At 45.8% G+C, this 27,550-nt stretch overlaps 1 protein-coding gene and 1 long non-coding RNA gene across 2 annotated transcripts in view; one reads left to right on the forward strand and one right to left on the reverse strand.

Annotated features, from left to right (window-relative positions):
• LOC149457639 (uncharacterized) lies at positions 1-27,011 on the reverse strand. Its single transcript, XR_016313597.1, has 3 exons — positions 26,940-27,011; positions 26,622-26,787; positions 1-815 (listed from the first exon to the last, which is right to left on the reverse strand). It is a non-coding gene; the product is annotated as an uncharacterized LOC149457639 (long non-coding RNA).
• The window catches only part of LOC149457638 (phospholipid-transporting ATPase IC-like), a 145,018-nt gene that overhangs the window by 108,375 nt on the left and 9,093 nt on the right, over positions 1-27,550 (forward strand). Inside the window, exons 22-25 of the mRNA XM_089683443.1 lie at positions 15,659-15,947; positions 17,338-17,561; positions 18,130-18,213; positions 26,639-26,884. Coding sequence (XP_089539569.1) covers positions 15,659-15,947; positions 17,338-17,561; positions 18,130-18,213; positions 26,639-26,884 — 843 coding nt within the window. The remainder of the gene's footprint in view (positions 1-15,658; positions 15,948-17,337; positions 17,562-18,129; positions 18,214-26,638; positions 26,885-27,550) is intronic.

Here is a 27,550-nt window from a genome sequence, read left to right on the forward strand (position 1 = left end):
TTGTTTACAAACGATTTTATTGTACATGAGTAGACAGTAGAACAACAGCACACTTTAAAAGTGATATTGTCAGCAAAAACAAGGCACTTTTGAAAAGTACAATACATAAAGGTATATTAACATAACAAAGAAGATAAGAAAAAAAAGAGGAAGTTACAAGTGCATGAAGTACGTAAACGACAAAGTAGGTTAGGTGATACACCTGTCAATAGTACATGCCAGCCAACTTTTACTGGGGATGTTATTAAGCATGTAATAAGTGTCTGCAATCTCTCCATGACTCCCATTTTTTATCGTATAAGTGCATCTTATCCAGTAGGGTATAATGAATGCGTTCCATAAGCATTACAGTGTCAATTCTGTGTAAAACGGAGTCCAAGGGTACAACATTGGACCTCCAATGTAGGGCAATAGACCATAAAGTGGCAATACATAATGTGTGTATCAATCTCAGATTGGCATCAGAGACCTCTGGGATATGGGCCCCCAATAAACAGGTCTGCATGGACAATCGTATCGGGGCACCCGACAATAAGGCAGCGACCTCAGAAATCCTACGCCAGATCAAAGATATGGTCGGGCAATCCCAAAATATATGAACCAAAGTACCCGTGCAGTCACAGCCCCAAAAACATAGAGGGGACGGTTGTGGAAACAGTACATGTAGTCTTGACGGGGTATAATACCATCTGGTTAGAACTTTAAGGGCCGTCTCACGAACCGAAAGAGATCTAGAGCTCTTGCATATATTATCCACCATGGAATCCCAATCCTCATCCGAAAAAGTGACGCCACAATCCTCCTCCCATTTTCGTCTGTACAAAGGGGGAGCATGAAAAAGACAGATCAAAAATTGGTGATAAAGATTTGAGACAATTGTAGTTTTTTTTTCAGGTATTTACCAAAACATAATCAAGCTATAGTTATATAATGGATATGGGCTGAAAGTGCACACTCTCAGGTTTAATTTGAGGGTGTGTACATGCAATCTGGAGGAAGGGTTTAGGAATTACAGCTTTTAACAGTAGCAATCCCCCCTTTTTCAAGGGACCAAAAGTAATTGGACAATTGAACCAAAAGCTGTTTCATGGCCAGGTGTGGGCTACCACTTCATTATTTCTTCATCAATTAAGCAGGTAAAAGGTCTGGAGTTGATTCTAAGTGTGGTATTTGCATTTGGAATCTATTGCTGTGAACCTACATCATGCGTTCAAAGGAGCTGTCCATGCAAGTGAAGCAGGCAATTGTAAGGCTTCAAAATGAAAAGAATCCATCAGAGAGATAGCAGCAATCACCTGATCTCGACCCAATTGAGTATGCCTTTCACTTGCTGAAGGCAAAACTAAAGGCAGAAAGACCCACAAACAAGAAACAACTGAAGACAGCTGCAGTTAGAGTCTGGCAAAGCATCAGAAAGGAGGAAATCCAGTCTTTGGTAATGTCCATGGGTTCCAGACTTCAGGCAGTCATTGCCAGTAAAGGATTCTCAACAAAATATTAAAAAGTAACATTTTATTTATGATTATATTCAATTGTCCAATTACTTTTGGTCCTTTGAAAAAGGGGGGATGGCTACTCTTAAGAGCTGTAATTCCTAAACCCTTCCTCCAATTTGTGCCTGTGTCCAAATATATAAGAACCTAACTGTATCTACAGGAAAACTTGTCTGAGTTGTCAATAATCATTGATATTCTTCAGTACTTATTTATAAAGAGTTTGTTTTTTCCTTTTTTTTTATCTTGCAGCATCACCCCATCTATGACAAAGGATCAGGTGTCTCCACTTTTTGTGCAGGGAGGCTTCTGATCACTTCTACTTTTCACTCTACACCAAACCACCGCATGTGCAGCAAAGGGAGACCAATATATGAACTCAAAAAAACCAATGCCCCTTGCCAAGAAAATATACTACCCCACATATTATTACATTCATAAGAAAAGTTTATTGTTGATTACCGGACTCTATTACATGCAGCCAGATACCCATAATTGGCCATCAAAATACACAAAACACAAACACTGTATCCCCAAACCCATACCACCAGCCCCAAATAGATATAAAATCAACAACCAATCCTGGGATACTGACTGGTGTTATCTAGGTCACGAAAATATGATCACCAATCTCAAAGCAGATAGACATACATTGTTTATGGAGAAATCAATAATATGTATAATGCAATAAGGTTCTACATAAAAAAAATCCCTGGTTGTAATACTTTATAGTTTACCTCCCTGACTTGTTCAAAAATTTCAAATGGGCCTCACCACTAAGCCTGAAGTTTGCTTTCACCAGTTGGGACCAACACCATGTCTCCAGGTTGAAGGGTTCTTCCCTTTGTCGCTGTATTGTAAATCCTGGTTTGAACTTCTTGGGCCCTTTGCATATGCTCACAGGCATGACTCTTGTGATTCGGTTCTGCATCTGGGAGATATGTTCAATCACATTCCTGTGGAGGAATGTTCCCAAGTCTTTTTGGCAAAATCCACTAGGCCATGGAGCCATCTACCATACAAGAGTTCAAAGGAAGAAAACCATGTAGTAGACCGCGGAACCTCACATATAGTGAACATGAGATAGTTAAGAAAACAATCCCAGCCCCGCCCATCTTTGTCAGCATATACAGTGGGGATCGAAAGTTTGGGCACCCCAGCTAACAATTTGTATTAATGTGCATAAAGAAGCCAAGGAAAGATGGAAAAATCTCCAAAGGGCATCAAATTTCAGATTAGACATTCTTATAATATGTCAACAAAAGTTAGATTTTATTTCCATCATTTACACTTTCAAAATAACAGAAAACAAAAAAATGGCATCTGCAAAAGTTTGGGCACCCTGCAGAATTTATAGCATTCACTGCCCCCTTTGCAAAGCTGAGACGTGCCAGTGTCATGGATTGTTCTCAATCATCGTCTGGGAAGACCAGGTTATGTCAATCTCAAAGGTTTTAAATGCCCAGACTCATCTGACCTTGCCCCAACAATCAGCACCATGGGATCTTCTAAGCAGTTGTCTAGAAAACTGAAACTGAAAATAGTTGACGCTCACAAAGCTGGAGAAGGCTATAAGAAGATAGCAAAGCGTTTTCAGATGTCAATATCCTCTGTTCGGAATGTAATTAAGAAATGGCAGTCATCAGGAACAGTAGAAGTTAAAGCAAGATCTGGAAGACCAAGAAAAATATCAGACAGAACAGCTCGCAGGATTGTGAGAAAAACAATTCAAAATCCACGTTTGACTGCACGATCCCTCCAGAAAGATCTGGCAGACACTGGAGTTGTGGTACACTATTCCACTATAAAGAGATACTTGTACAAATATGGTCTTCATGGAAGAGTCATCAGAAGAAAACCTCTTCTACGTCCTCACCACAAAAATCATCGTTTGAACTTTGCAAATGAACATATAGACAAGCCTGATGCATTTTGGAAACAAGTTCTGTGGACCGATGAGGTTAAAATTGAACTTTTTGGCCGGAATGAGCAAAGGTACGTTTGGAGAAGGGGCACAGAATTTAATGAAAATAACCTCTGTCCAACTGTTAAGCATGGGGTTGGATCAATCATGCTTTGGGGTTGTGTTGCAGCCAGTGGCACAGGGAACATCTCACGAGTAGAAGGAAAAATGGATTCAATAAAATTTCAGCAAATTTTGGATGGTAACTTGATGCCATCTGTGAAAAAGCTGAAGTTAAAGAGAGGATGGCTTCTACAAATGGATAACGATCCTAAACACACCTCGAAATCCACGGGGGATTACATCAAGAGGCGTAAATTGAAGGTTTTGCCATGGCCTTCACAATCTCCTGACCTCAACATAATTGAAAATCTATGGATAGACCTTAAAAGAGCAGTGCGTGACAGACAGCCCAGAAATCTCAAAGAACTGGAAGACTTTTGTAAGGAAGAATGGGCAAAGATACCTCAAACAAGAATTGAAAGACTCTTGGCTGGCTACAAAAAGCGTTTACAAGCTGTGATACTTGCCAAAGGGGTCAGTACAAGATATTAACTCTGCAGGGTGCCCAAACTTTTGCAGACACCATTTTTTTGTTTTCTGTTATTTAGAAAGTGTAAATGATGGAAATAAAATCTAACTTTTGTTGACATATTATAAGAATGTCTAATCTGTAATTTGATGCCTTTTGGAGATTTTTACATCTTTCCTTGGCTTCTTTATGCACATTAATACAAATTTTTAGCTGGGGTGCCCAAACTTTCGATCCCCACTATACAACATCCTTTTAAGCATTTTGTTAAAACACTCCACCAACCCTTTGTTCTTAAACAATGCATATCATTCCTCCATATAATGGGCGAACCTTGATATTTCAATATGGGTGAAAATATGGAATAGTTCTTTGATGTTGTTTTTTTGTTGAGGTGTTTCTCAAAGAAATTGCTTCTGAAAAGCGGGTTATATAATCTAGGAGAACAAGACTGGCCCCTAGTGGATTTTACCATGGGTTGGATTAGGTCTGACAAGACTAAAAGCCAGTCTTCAATAGTGAGGTAGCTTTAACATCTGCCACAAGCTTCTCTGCTGTTTTGGGCTTAGTGTGGCTGACCCACCCCTGTGAGTCTTTTGTTGGGGCTTGCAGGAAACGATCCATGGTTACCTGTTCTGTGACATGAGTCACTGATATGAGCACTGAATGGAGCCACTTTTCTACAAGATATGCCAGTTCATAAATATGAGCCCATTGTGACTTTTCTGGGCGGTAGACCCTGGCATGCACCTGCTGCACCCAAATTACTATAGTCACACCAGTCGTCATGTGGCTTTTGGAGAAAATGGCTAACCCGTACATTGCCAGTGTTGCTAGTGCTACATCCCTCCTGCCCTGGGATCCTGTTCATCATCAGTTTTTACATGAGGGCAGTAGAGTCCTCCTGTTGAGATTCCAGCTGGGCTGCTATGCGGTAGTCGTTCTCCTGTCTGGCTCTCTGTTGGGCCTCCAGCTGGGCTGCTATGAATTGATTAGCATCCTCAAAAACCCGCAGCTGTGCCCTGGTCACCACATCCTCCATCTTAAGAGCAGCAGCAACAGAAAACAGGTGCCTCTTTCTTCAAAGCCAAATGTCTCTTTCTAGGGACTCACCCTAGACTGCTGGGTGAACACTCCAAGTGCTTCTTGCACAGCAAAACTACCAGTTAATTTCAAACTTACAGCGCCACCTCTTCCTGTAAAAGCTTTCCAGCCCTCTCATAGAATCCAGCATCCTTCTGGTTGGATGTGTGGACCAGGCTGGTCAGGCTGTACACCCTCCCAAATTCTTCTGCAGTCCAAACTCCAGATCTAACACAGGAGTCTTACAGTACGACAGGCATTTTAAAGAGAGAATGTCACCAGCACACCGAGGAACACCAATATGGGTCCAAACGTTTTAACTAGAGATGAGCGAATCGAAGTAGGCGAAGTGGAATTCGTTTCGAATATTAGAAAAATTGGCGGCGACATGTGCGGCGACAGAGCGGGGATGTCTGGGAAGGCGCGCAGACAAGGCGCGCTGACCCATAATGCATTCATTCATGACATGTGATCGCATTAGCCAATCAGCAGCCAGCCAGCCAGCACTGTGTAATGGTCGAGCTATAAATGGCGGCCATTTTAGAATTCTCCATTTGCCTCCAGTCATTCAACAGAGGCAGACCTGGCTGTATTCAGGGAGAGAGTTAGGGACACAGAAACGTTACTTAGGGACACAGAAACGTTACTTAGGGACACAGAAACGTTACTTAGGGCCACAGAATCGTTACTTAGGGCCACAGAAACGTTACTTAGGGCCACAGAAACGTTACTTAGGGCCACAGAATTGTTACTTAGGAACAGACACAGAATTGTTACTGAGGGACACAGAATTGTTACTGAGGGCCACAGAACCGTTACATAGGGCCACAGAAACGTTACTTAGGGCCACAGAATTGTTACTTAGGGACAGACACAGAATTGTTACTGAGGGACACAGAATTGTTACTGAGGGCCACAGAACTGTTACTTAGGGCCACAGAAACGTTACTTAGGGACACAGAAATGTTACTCAGGGACAGACACAGAATTGTTACTTAGGGACAGACACAGAATTGTTACTGAGGGACACAGAATCGTTACTTAGGGCCACAGAATTGTTACTTAGGGACAGACACAGAATTGTTACTGAGGGACACAGATTTGATTACTGAGGGCCACAGAACCGTTACTTAGGGCCACAGAAACGTTACTTAGGGACACAGAATTGTTACTCAGGGACAGACACAGAATTGTTACTGAGGGACACAGAATTGTTACTGAGGGCCACAGAACTGTTACTTAGGGCCACAGAAAAGTTACTTAGGGCCACAGAAACGTTACTTAGGGCCACAGAATCGTTACTTAGGGCCACAGAATCGTTACTTAGGGCCACAGAAACGTTACTTAGGGCCACAGAAACGTTACTTAGGGCCACAGAATTGTTACTTAGGGACAGACACAGAATTGTTACTGAGGGACACAGATTTGTTACTGAGGGCCACAGAACCGTTACTTAGGGCCACAGAAACGTTACTTAGGGACACAGAATTTTTACTCAGGGACAGACACAGAATTGTTACTGAGGGACACAGAATTGTTACTGAGGGCCACAGTAACGTTACTTAGGGCCACAGCACTGTTACTTAGGGCCACAGTAACATTACTTAGGGCCACAGAAACGTTACTTAGGGCCACAGAAACGTTACTTAGGGCCACAGAAACGTTACTTAGGGCCACAGAATCGTTACTTAGGGCCACAGAAACGTTACTTAGGGCCACAGAAACGTTACTTAGGGCCACAGAATTGTTACTTAGGGACACAGAATTGTTACTGAGGGACACAGATTTGTTACTGAGGGCCACAGAACCGTTACTTAGGGCCACAGAAACGTTACTTAGGGACACAGAATTGTTACTGAGGGACAGACACAGAATTGTTACTGAGGGACACAGAATTGTTACTCAGGGACACAGAATTGTTACTCAGGGACACAGAATTGTTACTGAGGGACACAGAATTGTTACTGAGGGACACAGAATTGTTACTCAGGGACAGACACAGAATTGTTACTCAGGGACAGACACAGAATTGTTACTGAGGGACACAGAATTGTTACTGAGGGACACAGAATTGTTACTCAGCGACAGACACAGAATTGTTACTCAGGGACAGACACAGAATTGTTACTGAGGGACACAAAATTGTTACTGAGGGACACAGAATTGTTACTGAGGGACACAGAATTGTTACTGAGGGACACAGAATTGTTACTCAGGGACAGACACAGAATTGTTACTCAGGGACAGACACAGAATTGTTACTGAGGGACACAGAATTGTTACTGAGGGACACAGAATTGTTACTGAGGGACACAGAATTGTTACTCAGCGACAGACACAGAATTGTTACTCAGGGACAGACACAGAATTGTTACTGAGGGACACAGAATTGTTACTGAGGGACACAGAATTGTTACTGAGGGACACAGAATTGTTACTGAGGGACACAGAATTGTTACTCAGGGACACAGAATTGTTACTCAGCGACAGACACAGAATTGTTACTCAGGGACAGACACAGAATTGTTACTGAGGGACACAGAATTGTTACTGAGGGACACAGAATTGTTACTCAGGGACACAGAATTGTTACTCAGGGACACAGAATTGTTACTGAGGGACACAGAATTGTTACTGAGGGACACAGAATTGTTACTGAGGGACAGACACAGAATTGTTACTGAGGGACAGACACAGAATTGTTACTCAGGGACACAGAATCGTTTAATTAAAGAGTATGTCAGACAACATGCATAGGAGTGGCAGAGGAGGCAATGTTTTAGGAGCGAGCAGACGTGGCAGCAGAGGAAGGGGTCGAGGCAGCACTAGTCGCAGCCAGAGGCCAGTGCTCCCGGTGTCATCCAGCGGTCGTGTCTCCACCGACAACCCTGCCATCATCGATTGGTTGGCTCGGTCGTCTTCCTCTTCCCAGGTCACCTCTGACACCTACAGCCAACGGTCGGTGGGTACGTGAGACACAACCGTTAGTTGGCATGGCCCGGAAGCAAGCCCACTGAAATCACGTGTCCTCGACCTGCCCCTGTCCTTTGGTGTTCCCTCACCAAGCGAAGTATCGCATGCTGTGGGCTCAGCCCCACTGTACAGTGAGGAAGAGCTAACAGAGGGCGGTCAGGAACGGGGGGAGACATCCGCCTCTTCAGCAGCCAGGCGAAGAAGTAGTGGCGAGGAGAGTGGCTCGGTAGCCGGTCTAGAGACAGGTCTGTCTCCTGACCCACACGCAGCCGAGGGGGCTAGTAGTGAGGCGGAGACCCTAATTGATGATGATGAGGCTGATCGCACTTGGCAGCCTCGTCGTCATCAGGCTATTGCTTCCGCATCATCAGGAGAAGAGGGTGGCAGCTTGGCAGCGAGCAAAACAGTCGGTGGGTTGCCCAGGAGGCAGCAGGGTCGCAGCAGTGTCAGTGGAGGCAAACGGCCATGGAGTACAGCACCAGCTCCACTGCAGCCTACCACCACGGCCAGTAGTAGTGCCGGTGTGCACGGAGGAAGCAGCAGTCAGCCAGTGAGGAGTATCGGGGGCAAAGTTTCCTACTCGGCGGTGTGGCAATTTTTTGTCAAGCCGCCCGAGGAAGTAAACGTAGCCGTATGTCGACTATGTGGCCAGAAAGTCAAGCGTGGCCAGGGGGCCCATGTTGGGACTACAGCGTTGCGGCAGCATATGCAGCGTCGCCATTTGGTGGCCTGGGAAAACTGTGATAAAGATACGGCGGTTCTGCCTGCCCCAGCCCCCGCTCCATCACCCGCTCCGTTACTTGCTCCGTCACCCGACGTCAACCGCCCTCTATCAGCCAGTCAAGGCTCCAACACCTCTGCTGAGGGGAGTTGTCGCTCGTTGGCATCTTCCGCTCGTTCTGATGCTCCTTCTCCTGCTACTCCTCTTCACGGATTCCCTCAGCAGTCTTTCTTGGAATCCGTTTCCAAGAGACAACAGTTTGCGAGCACGCACCCGACGGTGCAAAAGCTGAACGTCCTCCTGTCCAAGTTGCTGGTGCTGCAGTCCCTCCCTTTCCAAGTGGTGAACTCAGCACCTTTCCGAGAAATGATGGCTTGTGCCGCGCCGCGGTGGAGAGTGCCAAGCCGTCATTTCTTCGCCAAAAAGGCAGTGCCAGCCCTGCATTCACATGTAGAAGAGATGGTGGGCCAGTCTTTGAGCATGTCGGTCTCTGCCAAAGTGCACGGCAGCGCCGACGTGTGGAGCTGTAACTACGGTCAGGGACAGTACATGTCATTTACGGCCCACTGGGTGAACGTGGTGCCGTCACAGCCGCACCAGCAACTTGGACAGGTCACGCCGCTTTTGCCTCCACGTTTGCACGTCCTTGGTCCGGCAAAGATGTCCGCCTCTACCACCTCTTCTTCCGCCGTGTCCTCAGCCGCCCCCGTGCCAAGTCCCATTACCCGACCGGCATATCACATGTGCAGGGCGCAACGGTGTCACGCTGTGCTGCACCTGGTATGCCTTGGCGAATGTAGTCACACAGGGGAGGAACTTCTCAGTGTAATGAACAGAGAAATCGACAGATGGCTGTCTCCGCGCAAACTGAAAATTGGAACCATGTTGACCAACAACGGAAAGAACATGGTGTCTGCTCTGCGTCAAAGAAGGTTGTGCCATGCGCCATGCATGGCTCACGTGTTCAATCTGGTTGTCAAGCGGTTCCTAAAATCCACCATCCCACTGCAAGACATCCTTAAAATGTCACGTAAACTTTGCATGCATTTCAGCCATTCCTACACCGCAAAGCACACCCTCCTTGAGCTGCAGCGGCAGAACGGAATTCCACAGCATCGCCTGATCTGCGACGTTGCAACAAGGTGGAATTCAACCCTACACATGTTAGACCGCCTTTACGAACAGCGAAAGGCCATCACAGATTTCCTGATGTTACAAGCGGATAAAGGTACTCCCCTGTGTAACTTCGATGTCAGCCATTGGCAGCTCATGCGTGACACCTGCCGCTTGCTCAGGCCCTTTGAGGAGGCCACGCTATTCGTGAGTCGGCAGGACTATGGGATGAACGACGTCATTCCTCTGTTGCACGTCCTAGAACAAATGCTGTTAACAATGGCTGGTCAGGGTGCGGTAGACGTGGCGCACAGATCTCAACGCCACATGACTCCTGTGGGGGCAGGACAGGAAGAAGAGGAGGAGGTAGAGGAGGACATTTGTGCTCAGGAATTATTGAGTGAAATGGGTGGTTTTTCCACTCAGCGGACAGGAGTGGAGGAGCAGGAGCATCTGGTAGAGGAGGAGGAGGAGGAGACAGAGGACCCAGACGCACCGTGGCAGTATGCTGTGGAGATGGAGGCAGGGAGTCCCTCGCATTCCTTGGCACAAATGGCCCATAGCATGCTCGGTTGCTTGCGTAGCGACAGCCGAATAATAACCATCAGAAAGAGGGATGACTTTTGGCTGTCCACCTTGTTGGACCCTCGCTACCGTTCAAAAATGGTGGCCTTTTTCACACCTGCTGAGAGGGAGGCCAAAATAACGTACTATAAAAACCACCTATGTAGTCAGTTGGTCTCTGCCTTTGTGCGCCAACGTCCATCCTCAGACACTGTGGGCCCTGTGCGCTCGCGTTCCGCTGCCATGGCAGCAGGGGAGGGGTGGGGTGGTAGGAGCAGTGGCAGCTCCACCAGCAGCGGCTGCCTCAGTCTGCAGTCGATGATGAGTAGCTTTCTTCACCAGCGCAGTGAGGAAACTACTAACCAGCCGCAGCAGCAGCAGCAGCAGCATCAGGTGGACCTGGAGCAGGACCTCAAACAACAGGCTTGGGCCTACTTGGACAGCACCCTGCCAACCGAGGTAGACAATCCCCTTGACTACTGGGCAACGAAACTTGACCTTTGGCCCCAACTAGCTGAATTTGCCCTTGAAAGGCTGTCATGCCCGGCCAGTAGCGTGGCATCGGAGCGCGTGTTTAGTGCGGCAGGAGGTATTGTAACTCCGCGGAGGACACGACTGTCCACCCAAAGTGTGGAGAGACTCAAGTTTGTGAAAATGAATCAGGCGTGGATTAGTCTGGATTTCAAACCACCAGTTCCTGACACAACTGACTAAATCCGCCATGAATCATGCCCCAAACATGTGCCACTTTCAGGTCTCCTCACACTGCTGGTGTGTTCCATTTTTTGTCATAGGGTGCTGGCAGATTACAGGCCTCCCATAGCTGCTGCCAGGCCCCTAATCTGCCATGGGCCCCTATACTGCCTCCTCATGCTGCTGCCAGGTCCACAGTGTCTCATGCCATGTGCCACTTTCAGGTCTCCTCACACTGCTGGTGTGTTCCATTTTTTGTCATAGGGTGCTGGCAGATTACGGGCCTCCCATAGCTGCTGCCAGGCCCCTAATCTGCCATGAGCCCCTATACCGCCTCCTCATGCTGCTGCCAGGTGCAGAGTCTCTCATGGGTCCCTGTACGGCCTCCCATTGCTGCTGTCTCCATCGCCACACTCTGCCATGTGCCACTTTCAGGTCTCCTCACACTGCTGGTGTGTTCCATTTTTTGTCATAGGGTGCTGGCAGATTACGGGCCTCCCATAGCTGCTGCCAGGCCCCTAATCTGCCATGGGCCCCTATACCGCCTCCTCATGCTGCTGCCAGGTCCAGAGTCTCTCATGGGTCCCTGTACGGCCTCCCATTGCTGCTGTCTCCATCGCCACACTCTGCCATGTGCCACTTTCAGGTCTCCTCACACTGCTGGTGTGTTCCATTTTTTGTCATAGGGTGCTGGCAGATTACGGGCCTCCCATAGCTGCTGCCAGGCCCCTAATCTGCCATGGGCCCCTATACCGCCTCCTCATGCTGCTGCCAGGTGCAGAGTCTCTCATGGGTCCCTGTACGGCCTCCCATTGCTGCTGTCTCCATCGCCACACTCTGCCATGTGCCACTTTCAGGTCTCCTCACACTGCTGGTGTGTTCCATTTTTTGTCATAGGGTGCTGGCAGATTACGGGCCTCCCATAGCTGCTGCCAGGTCCCTAATCTGCCATGGGCCCCTGTACCGCCTCCTCATGCTGCTGCCAGGTCCACAGTGTCTCATGCCATGTGCCACTTTCAGGTCTCCTCACACTGCTGGTGTGTTCCATTTTTTGTCATAGGGTGCTGGCAGATTACGGGCCTCCCATTGCTGCTGCCAGGCCCGTAATCTGCCATGGGCCCCTGTACCGCCTCCTCATGCTGCTGCCAGGTCCACAGTGTCTCATGGGTCCCTGTACGGCCTCCCATTGCTGCTGTCTCCATCGCGACACTCTGCCATGTGCCACTTTCAGGTCTCCTCACACACCGCTGGTGTGTTCCATTTTTTGTCATAGGGTGCTGGCAGATTACAGGCCTCCCATAGCTGCTGCCAGGCCCCTAATCTGCCATGGGCCCCTGTACCGCCTCCTCATGCTGCTGCCAGGTCCACTGTGTCTCATGCCATGTGCCACTTTCAGGTCTCCTCACACTGCTGGTGTGTTCCATTTTTTGTCATAGGGTGCTGGCAGATTACGGGCCTCCCATTGCTGCTGCCAGGCCCCTAATCTGCCATGGGCCCCTGTACCGCTTCTTCATGCTGCTGCCAGGTCCAGAGTGTGTCATGGGTCCCTGTACGGCCTCCCATTGCTGCTGCCAGGAGGCAGCAGGGTCGCAGCAGTGTCAGTGGAGGCAAACGGCCACGGAGTAGAGCACCAGCTCCACTGCAGCCTACCACCACGGCCAGTAGTGGTGCCGGTGTGCACGGAGGAAGTAGCAGTCAGCCAGTGAGGAGTAGCGGGGGCAAAGTTTCCTACTCGGCGGTGTGGCAATTTTTCGTCAAGCCGCCCGAGGAAGTAAACGTAGCCGTATGTCGACTATGTGGCCAGAAAGTCAAGCGTGGCCAGGGGGCCCATGTTGGGACTACAGCGTTGCGTCAGCATATGCAGCGTCGCCATTCGGTGGCCTGGGAAAACCGTGATAAAGATACGGCGGTTCTGCCTGCCCCAGCCCAGGGTTCCATTTTGTCATAGGGTGCTGGCAGATTACGGGCCTCCCATGGCTGCTGCCAGGCCTTAATCTGCCATGGGCCCCTGTACCGCCTCCTCATGCTGCTGCCAGGTCCACAGTGTCTCATGGGTCCCTGAACCGCCTCCCATTGCTGCTGTCTCCATCGCCACACTCTGCCATGTGCCACTTTCAGGTCTCCTCACACTGCTGGTGTGTTACATTTTTTGTCATAGGGTGCTGGCAGATTACGGGCCTCCCATTGCTGCTGCCAGGCCCGTAATCTGCCATGGGCCCCAGTACCGCCTCCTCATGCTGCTGCCAGGTCCACAGTCTCTCATGGGTCCCTGTACGGCCTCCCATTGCTGCTGTCTCCATCGCCACACTCTGCCATGTGCCACTTTCAGGTCTCCTCACACTGCTGGTGGGTTCCATTTTTTGTCATAGGGTGCTGGCAGATTACGGGCCTCCCATAGCTGCTGCCAGGCCCCTAATCTGCCATGGGCCCCTGTACCGCCTCCTCATGCTGCTGCCAGGTCCAGAGTCTCTCATGGGTCCCTGTACGGCCTCCCATTGCTGCTGTCTCCATCGCCACACTCTGCCATGTGCCACTTTCAGGTCTCCTCACACACTGCTGGTGTGTTCCATTTTTTGTCATAGGGTGCTGGCAGATTACGGGCCTCCCATTGCTGCTGCCAGGCCCGTAATCTGCCATGGGCCCCCGTACCGACTCCTCATGCTGCTTCCAGGCCCGTAATCTGTCATGGGCCCCTGTTGTCGCTTGTTGGCATATTCCGCTCGTTCAGATGCTCCTTCTCCTGCTACTCCTCTTCACGTATTCCGTCAGCAGTCTTTCTTGGAATCCGTTTCCAAGAGACAACAGTTTGCGAGCATGCACCCGACGGTGCAGAAGCTGAACGTCCTCCTGTCCAAGTTGCTGCTGCCAGGCTCGTAATCTGTCATGCGCCCCTGTACCGCCTCCTCATGCTGCTGCCAGGTCCAGAGTGTGTCATGGGCCCCCGTACCGACTCCTCATGCTGCTGCCAGGCCCGTAATCTGTCATGGGCCCCTGTACCGCCTCCTCATGCTGCTGCCAGGTCCAGAGTGTGTCATGGGTCCCTGTACGGCCTCCCATTGCTGCTGCCAGGCCCGTAATCTGCCATGGGCCCCCGTACCAACTCCTCATGCTGCTGCCAGGCCCGTAATCTTTCATGGGCCCCTGTACCGCCTCCTCATGCTGCTGCCAGGTCCAGAGTGTGTCATGGGTCCCTGTACGGCCTCCCATTGCTGCTGTCTCCTTCGCCACACTCTGCCATGTGCCACTTTCAGGTCTCCTCACACTGCTGGTGGTTTCCATTTTTGTCATAGGGTGCTGTATGGCCTCCCATTGCTGCTGCCTCCACCGCCACACTGTGGCTCCACACTCTGGTTTTGGCCCCATGACTGCCCAAATGAGTGAAGTGTGCGGTGATTCTAAGATCGACGGCACTCATCTGCATGTCATACTGACTGTCAGTATTATTTCTCTTCCCCAGCAGACTCCAAGGGCATTTAAATTAAAGGTACAGTGTTCTGCACTAATATAAAGGCTCTCTGAAGCCTAGAAACACCCTTTTATAAGTTAAATTCGCAGCGAATATATTCGACTCGAATCAAAATTTTTTCACGAATTCGCCGAATCAGTCGAATCGAATTTTTGAATAATTCGCTCATCTCTAGTTTTAACGAACAATCACATAGTTACAGCAAGGCAAAGTTTCGGAGTCTTGCACGACCCCTTCATCAGGCATGTGACCATCTGGGGTCCTGCGAGACTCCAAAATGTTGCCTTGCTGTAACTATGTGATCGTTCATTAAATCTTTTGGACCCATATTGGTGATCCTTGGTGTGCTGGTGACAGTCTCCCTTGCTGATTCTGTTCGGTTCCAGCCGACGATCGCTGCAGCACCCACTTATACACACGGCCATTTTTAACGCAGGAACGTGTGCATTTGGATTGTACACTTGTATTCAGGCCTTTTAAAGGGAGACGGACCTATATTCCTCACCAGGCTTCTCTGGAGCCCATGACCATCGTACACTTTGTCATGATATATTTAGAGCCTCATTTGTTGTGCTCCACTATAAATCGTTTAACATTCATGGGGTACTTCTAGGACCCTTGCTCATACACAATGGAATGATTAAAGTGAACACAGCTTCATTTCACTCACTAAGTGAACATTTTTGGGGAATGCAATCAGAATCTGGTGCAGCTGTGCATGGTGGCCAATCAACTTCTAACTTCAGCTTGTTCAATTAGGCTTTGACAAAAAAAACTGGAAGCTGCCTGGGTTCTTGGAATACCTGCACCATATTTTGTACTCTCCAGTTTTGTAAATAACCCTCTTACTTTACAAAGTGAACATGTCGCATTCCTTTAGTACATTAACACTAGTGCCAGAAATTCTAACTTTACCTGCTCTATTAAAAATGTGTTTTTGTCATTGTCCCTATTGGAGAGATTTCCAGTCATTTTCTGTCCTTACCTGACTGGACAAAATAATTCTTAATTTTTTATTATACAAATAATGTATATTATTAATTAACTATTAATGCAGAATGAAATCCTCATGGAAAAGAAAAAGAAGAAAAGAAGGCGCCTAAAACTGAAATTCCCCAGAAGCACAGTGCAGAAGCAGAATGATCTGGAGGAGAAAAGAAAAATAATCACATTGAAAGAGGAAAGACAGAAGTACTTTGTGGACCTGGCATGTGAGTGCAGCTCTGTCATCTGCTGCAGAGTGACCCCCAAACAGAAGGCCATGGTGGTAGACTTGGTGAAGAAGTACAAGAAGGCCACCACCTTATCCATCGGAGATGGCGCCAATGATGTCAGCATGATAAAGAGTAAGAAAAAACTGTCTGAAGGAATCCTGCCATTAAAGTGACTGATGGAGAAGAATAAGAAACAGAGAGTGCCAATCAAAAATGTGTATGTGCAGATTATATCATCACTTTCTGTCCAGATATCTACCCCATTGCATTTCAAAGCCCTGCTGAAGAAGGCCACTTGGAAGATCTGAAATGTGCTGGCATTAAACGCAAAGAAAAATTAAATAAATCTGGGCATACACTTTTAAAATTGGTGCTTTCTTCCTCATTCTTTTTCTATGTTTTAATAAGAACCTAGTCAAGGCTTTTGTACAACTGCCCATGGAACTATTGCAATGGCAGTAAAACCAAGAGCTATAAACCTTACTCACTCTATCCAAAAAAAAAAAAAAAGGTTTGCGCTATAGACACTTTAAAGTGACCCATGCCATTTCTTTCACTATTCCATCCAACATTACCTGTGCATACTGGCTGTTGTAACCTCTGTATTGCTACCTTTCTTGGGCCATAGCTGTCTAGCAATCTCTTGATAGCACCTGTTAAAACTCGACTTTACCTTCAGAAGTCTGTTCATCATTCTGTCTGAATAGATTGACATCATCCCTAATTTCATACCTAATTTCCTAATAGGCTCTAATTTTTTTTCTGTTGGTGATGTCAGCCAATACATATAGATGACACATATCTCACTTATGGGTACACAGAAAGCAATAAAATCAAAATGGCTGTCTACTTGGAGCGTTGGATGAGGAACAATATACCCCACCCATCTATATAGCGCTCATCCGACTTCTGAATCTGACACAGTAACTTATTGCATGTTTTTGGCTTTTGCCCAAACCTCCTAACTGTAGGAAATGGATAGAACAAGTGAATTCCATTCTTATTTGTGAGAAAAACACTTATCGACATAGAAATTATCCCAGGAAATTCATGCAAATTTGGCAATTCTGGCTGGATACCCCTGGTTTAGCTTCCCCCACCTTATCCTAAATTGTTTACTGCATTGTTAATGTCCTCACTGTTCTGGTGTTGTATTGCATGGTTGGTTGGCTTGTGTGCACAGTGTGCTCTTCACAGTTATGGCCTGCCCAAGCAGCATTGTATACCAAAGGAATTTTCCTATTCTTCCTGTTTTGCTGTATTTGACTTGCTCATGCTTTTCCTTAGTCACTTCAGGTATGTTTTGTTCTTTCTGCTGTTTATTGTATCTTGTTACCACATTAATAAGTCACCTGCTTTGTTCTGGGCATTGGATGTAATTTCACTTAATCTTTATTGTACTCTATGGTGCTCACACCATGTTTGATATAACTTCACAATTTTTCATTTCTAACAAACAAGTGTTCTGATTAAAAAAAATTAAAATGGTTATAACCCTTCCTCTCTCCATCATGTGTCTCAGCTGCTCATATAGGTGTTGGTATCAGTGGACAGGAGGGTATGCAAGCTGTGATGTCTAGCGACTACTCCTTCGCACAGTTTCGATACCTACAGAGGCTGCTTCTGGTCCACGGTCGCTGGTCCTACATCCGTATGTGCAAGTTCCTCAGCTATTTCTTCTACAAGAACTTTGCTTATACACTGGTGCACTTCTGTTATGCCTTCTTCTGTGGATTTTCTGGGCAGGTACTGTGGATCATTGATAACTTTCATAGTATATTATGGAAAATTGGGATATTGTCATTAATAAGAAAACAAATAACATACAATGAATGCTCAAGTAGAGGAGCAATATAATGGTCAGAATGCTACCCCTACAAAAAGATAAAAAGGCCATTGGTGCCTTGCTGTTGGCTCTGTCAAATAGTGTTGGACCCAGAACTATGTAGGCACCATCAGGTGGGAGGTCAGTCAGTCATAACTCAAGGAACCCCTAGCAACCTCTGATGGAACCTTAGGGTTCCAGGGAGCTCTCTCTTTCTTTTTTTCTCTCCCTCTCTTTCTCCATTACTCCCTCCCACCCTCACTCTTCCACTTTGTTTTCTCTTACCTTGATGTTATTGGACCTGAGGTTAATTTACATTATGTATATCTCATCTTAGGAGCTGCCCTTTGGTTTCTGGTAATATTTAAAAAAAAATGTTACCACAGTGTGCTCCACATTCCTAATTCCTTGTGTAATTACTGTAGTCATTGATTGACCTTTTTTGTGTTTTTATGCAACAAAGTTTAGTTCTCTGTCTTCTACTTCTAGGCTGTGTATGATACCACGTTCATGGCTCTCTACAACCTGCTATACGCTAGTCTTCCAGTCCTTGTTGTTGGCCTACAGGATCAGGTATGATATACAGCCCACTCAGTTTACCAAGCACCCTTGCAAACTACCTATCTTTATTATAGACAGTGTCACCACAATAGAAAATGTATGCACCATAATGCAAAAGCCACCTAAAAAGCTGCTACAGATAAATGTCTGTGTTCAGCTGACCAAAGACATGAGATGATCATCACCCAATTGACAGCTGTTACAACAGCCTCATATCAATGGCAGCAATGGATACAGTCTGCTGACTGCTTCTGGGGGAAAATGTTGGACAGTTTGGAAAGGCTTGTCCATTCAATCCTGTTCCTCCTAGGACTGTCCCTAGGGCTATTTGTATGTCCTGAGCATGCATGTTTGTATCAAAACCAGGCATGCCCTTCCATACATGTCTCCCATACAAGTTTTTATTGGCATGTCTTGTGCCAATAAAAACACACCCCAATTAATTTGGGAGGACCAGTGTCGTTAAAACACACTTGTGTTTTGTCCACTCAGGGCATCCTCACCACAGTTTGTTACTTCAGAAGTCTGCAGTAAAGTGAAATTGTTGTTTTGCAAAGCAGCAAAGTGATTCGCCCGACCTGCTGTGGGGCTTTTTAGGAGTATGCCACTTTTGTTAAAAATAAATAAATAAATAAAAAAGGAAAGGAAAGGAAAAAAATGCCACACAAGCTACTTTGTAATTGAATGTTAAAATGTGGGTCACTGATTATTTTTCAGACATCTATTCTAAGATACAAGTAAACTCTTAGACACTCCCTGTAATAGTAATTTCATTTTTTACTTTTAAAGTGAAGTGGACACTTGCTTTTCTCATTCAAACACTGATCGTTATAATGGACACAGTCTCTCCCACTTAGGAATCAGTTCTGAAAGAACATGGAGAAATAAACAGCTTTTTCTTCAGAACAGAAAATGGTAGAAATCTGCATCCTTTGTTAAAATCATTGCAATGCCCATTGATCACCTAAAGGGACTGTTTCTTTTTCTCAACAAAAAATGTTGTTACACATTAGGTACTGTAAAGTCCTGCATGCTAATACTTGACTGATGATAAAATAGAAATCCAAAAAAAGTAATTGTGGCATGCAAAATGTGTCTGGAGAAGGTAGACTCCCCCATATTAATGGAAGTTGTAGCTACTCCTACCATTCAGAGTCATGTTAGCAATACTTGAACTTGCTACAAATATGCTATGCGTAGGCAATTATTATTATTTTTCAAGATTTATATAGTGCCAACAGGTTGGGTAGAACTTTACAATGTGAGAGACAGTACAGTTACAATACAGTTTGATACAGAAAGATTAGGAGGGCCCAGCTCATGGAGCCTAAAATCTAAAAGGAAGTGGTACAAAAGTTAACAGACATGAGGGTGGCAGATGGAGAAGATCAAAGCACAGTTTTTAGGGGGGAGTTGGAGACTTCACTAAATAGATACTGTAAGATTTCAAGGATCCCATAAAGCAGCGTTTCTCAACCTGTGGGTCGTGACCCCTTTGGGGGTCGAACGACCCTTTCACAGGGGTCGCCTAAGACCATCGGAAAACGCATATTTCCGATGGTCTTAGGAACCGAGACACCGCTCCTCTATTCGTCTCCAGACGGGTCCGCCCACATGCAGATACGCCCACATTTCCCTGTGTGGGTGGGATGACATGCTGACCCTGTCATCTGGCCACACCCCTGGGATCACTCAACAGCTCCGCCTCCTCGCCAGTGATTGGCCGTCAGAACTCTAGCTTAGGAGAGTCACACAGGCAGCCAATCACTGGTGAGGAGGTGGAGCTTGGAGAGGAGGAGCCGAGCGGCAGCGCGAAGATACAAGATCATCAAGTGAGGGAGCTGCCGGATCGAGTGAAGAGGAGAGCGGCTGGAGAAGGAAGATAGCTGACCGGTAAGTGTCTGTACCGAGCAGATGGTGCAGCCAGGTATGCTGGCTGTAGATGGGAGAGGGAGGGAGGGAGCCCAGGCTGGAGTAGGGGCAGCAAGGTAAGTATCATTGGTGTCAGTGGGAGGAATAGTGCCCCAACATTGGTGTCACTAATACCAATGATGGGGCACTATTCCTCCCACTGACACCAATGTTGGGGCACTATTCCCCCCCCCACTGACACCAATGATGGGGCACTATTCCTCCCCCCACTGACACCAATGATGGGGCACTATTCCTCCCCCCCACTGACACCAATGATGGGGCACTATTCCTCCCCCCACTGACACCAATAATGGGGCACTATTCCTCCCCCCACTGACACCAATGATGGGGCACTATTCCTCCCCCCACTGACACCAATGATGGGGCACTATTCCTCCCCCCACTGACACCAATGATGGGGCACTATTCCTCCCCCCACTGACACCAATGATGGGGCACTATTCCTCCCCCCACTGACACCAATGATGGGGCACTATTCCTCTCACTGATACCAATGATGGGGCACTATTCCTCCCCCCACTGACACCTTTGATGGGGCACTATTCCCCCCCCCCACACTGACATCAATGATGAGGCACTATTCCTCCCACTGATACCAATGATGGGACACTATTCCTCCCACTGATACCAATGATGGGGCACTATTCCTTCCACTAATACCAATGATGGGGCACTATTCCTCCCACTGATACCAATGATGGGACACTATTCCTCCCACTGACATCAGTGATGTGACACTACTCCTCCCACTGACACCAATGATGTGGCACTACTCCTCCTACTGCAAAATTACAGTTATGAAGAAGCAACGAAAATAATTTTATGGTTGGGGGTCACCACAACATGAGGAACTGTATTCAAGGGTTGCGGCATTAGGAAGGTTGAGAACCACTGCCGTAAAGGAAGACAAGCTAGGAGATAACCAGGCAGTATAGGGTAGGGGGTTCCAGAGGATGGGAGCTAGAATGCAGTCCTTTGGGGTAGCAAAGTGGATGATTTGGGAGATATGTCGAGATAATGTTCCTGAGGTAGCTGAGGGCAATGTTTTGGATGGCTTTGTATTTTGAATTTGAATTGAATTTGTATTTTGAATTTTATACGTTGGGCTAGTGGAAGCCAGTAGAGGGATTTGCAGAGAGGGGCAGTAGCCACAGATTGGTTAGTACGATGCATGAATCCAGCAGCAGCATTCATGATAGACTGGAGGGGGGATAGCCTGTGTAGAGGCAGGCCAGTGAGAAGGGAGTTGCAGTAGTCAAAGCGGGATATAACCAGGGAACAAAAGCATTGTTTTTTGGTGTTTTTAGTTGAGAAGTGGCAAATTCTGGAAATTTTTGAAGGTTAAAGCAGGAAGATTTAGCCAGTGATTGAATGTGGGGCCTGAAGAAGTCTACAATTACGCTTAATATCCTGACATGCATGGAGGGACCAAAGGTTGAGCTATTGATCTCAATGGTAAAGTCAAGATAGGGAGATCAAGGAGGAGGAAATATTACAAGATCAGTTTCTGGCAGATTGAGTTTAAGGAAGTGATGTGACATCCATACTGTTGTGTAATTCAGTAATAAAGAGATAAGTGAGGAAATTAAGGGGGTAGATTTTTATTGACTGGCCCAGGAGAGAGGTGAAGAAAGAGGATAGAAGGAGACCAAGGACAAAGTCTTGAGGTAACCCAACAGAATGAGGAAGGGGAGAGGAGGAGATAGAGTGGTAGTTGACACTGTAAAGGCATGTAAGTGGGACCCTGATTCACTGCCAGGCACCTGTCCAGGAATGAGATAAGGTACACACACAAAACTCCTCCATTATAACTCACATTCTCCAGCCTGGAGGACCACCTCAGAAATAAGGACTGTCCAAACATTCAGCCTTTCAACAATTTTACTGTAGCAGAACAGTTTTTGGTCAATACATGTCTGCCCTTTCTGTCCTGACTTCAATATTTCTGCACAGTACAAGTCCAAAATTAACATAGGATGGCCACACATCTCTTCCATTGTCCTCACTATAGGTCCCCATAGGTGTGCTCTCCAACAGAGCTTTTTCAGGCTACAAGTTTACATGTTAATGTACCAAGGATAGCCTTTTCCCCTCACACTCTGCCCCAGACTCTTCCGGCTCTAGATTTTAAGGACTAAGCTAGACCCAACCAGGGGAATGGTCTCTTTAAAAGGGGTACTAACCCCCACTTACAACCATTTTCAAAGTGTTTGTAGCTTATTACAAGGATTTTCAAAGCAATTTGCTGAGTTTTTGTAAATCTTTTATCAGTCCTTAAAAAAAACACATTTGAGAAAACACTCAAAGGACACTTTTAAAGGCTTTTAGACTTTCTCCACAGGAATTCAAGATCTCTGGGCTCAAAAATTGGCGGCTGTAAAGGAATGCATAGTGTTGCATAACACATTGCTTGTCACAAACTATCATGTACAAATATTATATCAAATCCTCCTGCGCTGCTATAAACAACAAGATCTAAACTACAGCAGCTAACATCCAATCCTCACATCAGGTTGGATAAATAGGCAAAACTATATAATATTGATGTAGCGCTGTATATCTACTAGGTGGATACAAGATTACTATAGAACATGGAACAATATATGATAATACACTTAGAGTGATATTAGTGTTTAGATCAACCGAATCTTATCAAGTGACATTTGCAAGTGATTATTAGTGTAAAGAAGGTTCAACAAGCCCCAATGGTCTCTTCTTCAAGTTCAGCTACTCCTCCATGCACAGATAGCAATGTATATGCCCATATATATTGTCAGGAATGGACTTGCCAATAATGGTGGGGCTCGCCTGCCTTGTGGGCTGCAGTACCAGGGCTGGCCAGCGGGTGCTCTCAGCAATCAAACTCAACCCTGCAGTCAGCCAAACACCTGAAGCTGATTACGGAGGTGTATTTAAGGGATGGCCAGACCTGCAGTCTGGGCCTTGGTGTGTGTTTTTCCATGGGCCCCTGTATCTTGTTACCTGTATTCCTGTTCCTGCCTGACTAACTTGTTGCCGACCCAGCCTGATCCTGACCTCTGCTGACTTCTCCTGTTTGATCCCTAGCTTGTGACCCCGACCATTCTCTGCCTGACCCCCTGTACCTACCTGCCCATTAGTTGCTGTACCCGGCTCGTGACCTGACTACTCTCTGCCTGCTCCTCTTGTTCCTACCTGCCCGATTGTTATTGACCCGGCCTGCCTGACTACGCTTGCATTGTATGTATTGTTATCTGTGGGTGGTTTTGTTTGGTTCGTTTGCACTGTGTTTATGTTTTAGTATTGCACTGCGTTTTGTATTGTTAGTATTAATAAATTATATTGTTTATAACATATCTGAAGCCTGCATTTCCCTGCGTCAGTTCACATACCTCTGGTCATACCCGGAGCCCTGACATATATGATGTTGGGATCATACAATAAAAGAACAGAGATCCTCCATAGTGCAACACTGTATATTTAATTAATTCAAGTAAAAAAACGCCAAGTTCCAACTCACATTTCAGCAGATATTGACACGTTTTACACACCACCTCAGGATCCTGAGGAAGCCAAGCAGGCGTGGCGTAACGGGTAGATGCGGCGTGGTGATGCACTTCCGGTCAACGCCATCTTGGTACACCAGAGTGCATCCAGTACACCTATGTAAGGTGGTGTGTAAAGCGTGTCAATATCTGCTGAAATGTGAGTTGGAACTTGGCGTTTTTTTACTTGAATTAATTAAATATACAGTGTTGCACTATGGAGGATCTCTGTTCTTTTATTGTATGATCTCAACATCATATATATGGGCATATACATTGCTACCTATGCATGGAGGAGTAGCTGAAATTGAAGGAGAGACCATTGGGGCTTGTGGAACATACCTTACCTGGAGAGTGCGTGCAGGATCCTGGGTGATCCAAAAAGCATTTTGGCCCCTGCAGGTCGCAGGGGGAGGATGAGCGGGCATGCCTGCTAATTAGGATTAACACTCACCACTGGCACCAACAAAGGCAGCACGCTTGGAAAAGCCTTGTATTGTGTATGTTTTTTGTGCTGCCATTTCTGAATATACTGGTTTATTACGGTCATTGGCAAACATCACTATAATTAGATCACTTATATGTGGTAGCTCATATCCCTATATAGGGAATCCCTGTGTGTCACTTAATTTTGGATGTTCACTTGGATATAGGTTCAATGTTGAACCTTCTTTGCACTAATAATCACTTGCAAATGTCACTTGATAAGATCCGGTTGATCTAAACACTAGTATCACTCTAAGTGTATTATCATATATTGTTCCATGTTCTATAGTAATCTTGTATCCACCTAGTAGATATATAGCGCTACATCAATATTATATAGATTTATCATGTACAAAAATCATGATCTTGACTATATTGCACTATCATCCACTTTTGTGAACTAGTCTCAAACCCTTCAACTTGAACAATTTGGCACATTCCATGAATCAGTGTTATGTGCAAATATGAATTTAGTGTGCGATCAATAGTATATTGGGCCCTATGTCTGTTTGGTTAAACCTATAGCTCAACGTAATGTCAAACATCCACCATAATGGGAAAATAGTAAATAAATGTAATTTATTGTGTGAAATGAGGTAATATGCTTCAAATATCCATTCAGGTACAGAAGCGATTCCTTTTTTAACCACTTGCCGCCCAGCCACCGCATATAATGGTGGCAGGGCGGCGCTCATAGGCAAAAGCACGTTTTAAAACAGCTGCCTTCAAAACAGGTAGGGGGCGCGCGCATCTGTCCCGCGGGTGTCAGCCGACGGGTCACGGCCGGTTTTTACCGGCCGTTTTCCCGCGATTGCCGGTGATCGCTGAGACAGAGCAGGGCTGCATTGTTTACACACAGCCCTGCTCTGTGTCAGTTCTCTGACAGCTTGTGAGAAGCTGCAGAGTTTCTCTCCCTCGATCAGCTCCCCCCTCCCTCCCCCCATCCAGTACACACCCCCGCCCCTTAGTAAAACACTCCCCTTACACTGCAAATTCTAAAAATGTTAACCCCTTCCTCCCCAGTGACATTAGTACAGTTTCAGTGGGTTTTTTTCACTGATCACTGTATTGGTGTCACTGGGGATGTCAGTGACCCCAAGTCAGTCCCCCCCCAGTGTCAAAATGTCCACCGCTGTCCCGCAGTCCTGCCATAAGTCGCTGGTCGCTGTCATATGTCGCTGATTGCCGCCAAAAGTCGCTGATCGGCGCCATTATTAGTATAAATAAAAATTAAAAATCCCAGTATCTTTCCCGCCATTTGTAAACGCTATAACTTTCACGTAAACCAATTAATTTACACGTATTGGTTTTTTTTTTAGTAAAGACATGTCACAGAATACATTTTGGCAGAAATTTATGACTAAATTTGATTTTTGCATTTTTTTTTACTGGACATGTTTTATAGCAAAAAGTCCAAAATATTGTTTTTTTTTTCCTCAAAATTGTCAGCCTTTTTTTTTATAGCGCAAAAAATAAAAACCGCACAGGCGATCAAATAACACTGAAAGAAAGCTCAATTTGTGGGGAAAAAAAGGATGTAAATTTCATTTATGTACCGTATTGCATGATCGCGCAATTGTCCGTTAAACTAGCTCAGCGCTGTATAGCAGAAAAATGGCGTAAATTGCAGTATCTATACCATAGTTTGTAGACGCTATAACTTCCACACAAAGCAATCAATGTACACTTATTGGAATTTTTTTTACCAAAAACATGGAGCAGAATACATTTTGGCCTAAATTTATAACCAACTTTGAGTTTACGATATATTTTTTATAGCTGAAAGTAAAAAATATTGTTTTTCTTCAAAATTTTTGGCCTTTTTTTGTTTATAGCGTGAAAAATAAAAAGCGCACAGGTGATCAAATTACACCGAAAGAAAGCTCTATTTGTGTGAAAAAAAAGGACGTTTATTTCGTTTGGGTGCAGCATTGCATGACCGCGCAATTATCAGTTGAATAAGTGCAGCGCCGAGTAGCAAAAAGAGGCCTGGTCATTAAGGGGGGTAAATCCTCAGGTGCTCAAATGGTTAAGATCCCAACTGGATGTTAGTATATTGAGCCTGAGTTCTCAGGGAGCAAAATGTTATATGTGTTATATATTGGTTAATCAAATTCTGTGGCACTGTAATAAAGTAAGGAATTTACCTTCCATGGGCCCTAGGCTAGGCACCAACACTGGGGTCCACTCTGAGTGACATAAAGTCCCCTATCTTCCTTTTCTTCTCCACACACACAGTCATTAGCCATTATGGGACAGGATAGCTGTGGTCATGTAATCAGATGTAACTGCTGTCATTTATTCTCTTGTGTGTAATTTTCAGGTTGAGCTACTAGGCTCTGTAAACAAGGTTTTCCAGGTAAACATGTGAGCTACGGCCTGGAGCTCCCCCTGGCCGGCTGGCTGGAAATAAGAATACATAAAACAGTTGTATTAATTTGTTGTATTAATTTGTTTAAGACATTTAATACTTACTTCTCTCTGTACATAAGGATGTCAGCGACAAGGTGAGCATGCAATGCCCATGTCTGTACATTCCGGGACAGAAAGGCCAACTGTTCAACTACTGGAAGTTCTTCCTAACTCTGATCCATGGCACACTGACCTCTGTTGTCATCTTCTTCATACCATATGGAGCTTTCTGGCAAATGGTAAAAGAGGATGGACAAGTAAACTCGGACTATCAAACACTTGCCTTTACCACTGCCACCATTGTTATTATCATTGTAAATTTCCAGGTGTGTTTGTTTTAACATGGAACATGGATGTTTATGACATAAGAGCTTTACTTACTGTGAGATCCTAGACAAGGCCCACTAGAGTTGGTATGGGAAAGTTGGGCTGACACCATTATCCCTGTTGGAGTTAATAAAAACATTGTGGTCACCTCCCCGCCAACATTTTTGCATAGCTAACAGAAATTTTGCTTTAAGAGACTGAAAGACTCATATTGGAGGAGATGGCATGCAAAGCGAATAGATGATGTTCCCAGATATCCAGTGTTTAGTAGAAACTTTAAGGGCACACTCCATCATGCCAGGATGAAATAGAAGGCTTAGCCAAGGAAGGCTAAGCCCTCTATATGGAGATTTTAAGGTTCATACATAATGTCTAAATGGAGTGTTCATTTAATCTACAATACAAACAAGCAGCACCTTGTCAGGGTATTTACATTTTTTTTTATATTTTTCAAGGAAATATTGCAGCTCTGTAAGACAATGTGCACATGCTAGGGATGCCACTATTGTTCTATAATGGCCTTGTCATGTACCTCCATGTTTGCAGATTGTAGATATACAGTTTGATTTACTAAAGGCAAATAGGCTGTTCACTTTGCAAGGAAATGTTCCCCCAGAGCATCGTGAATGTTGGGACATTTCATTTTGCAGAGAACACCCAACAAC

This window comes from Staurois parvus, unplaced genomic scaffold, assembly GCF_062004578.1.
Source record: "Staurois parvus isolate SC_StPar_1 unplaced genomic scaffold, SC_StPar_1.0 ptg000310l, whole genome shotgun sequence".
Classification (NCBI taxonomy): domain Eukaryota; kingdom Metazoa; phylum Chordata; class Amphibia; order Anura; family Ranidae; genus Staurois; species Staurois parvus.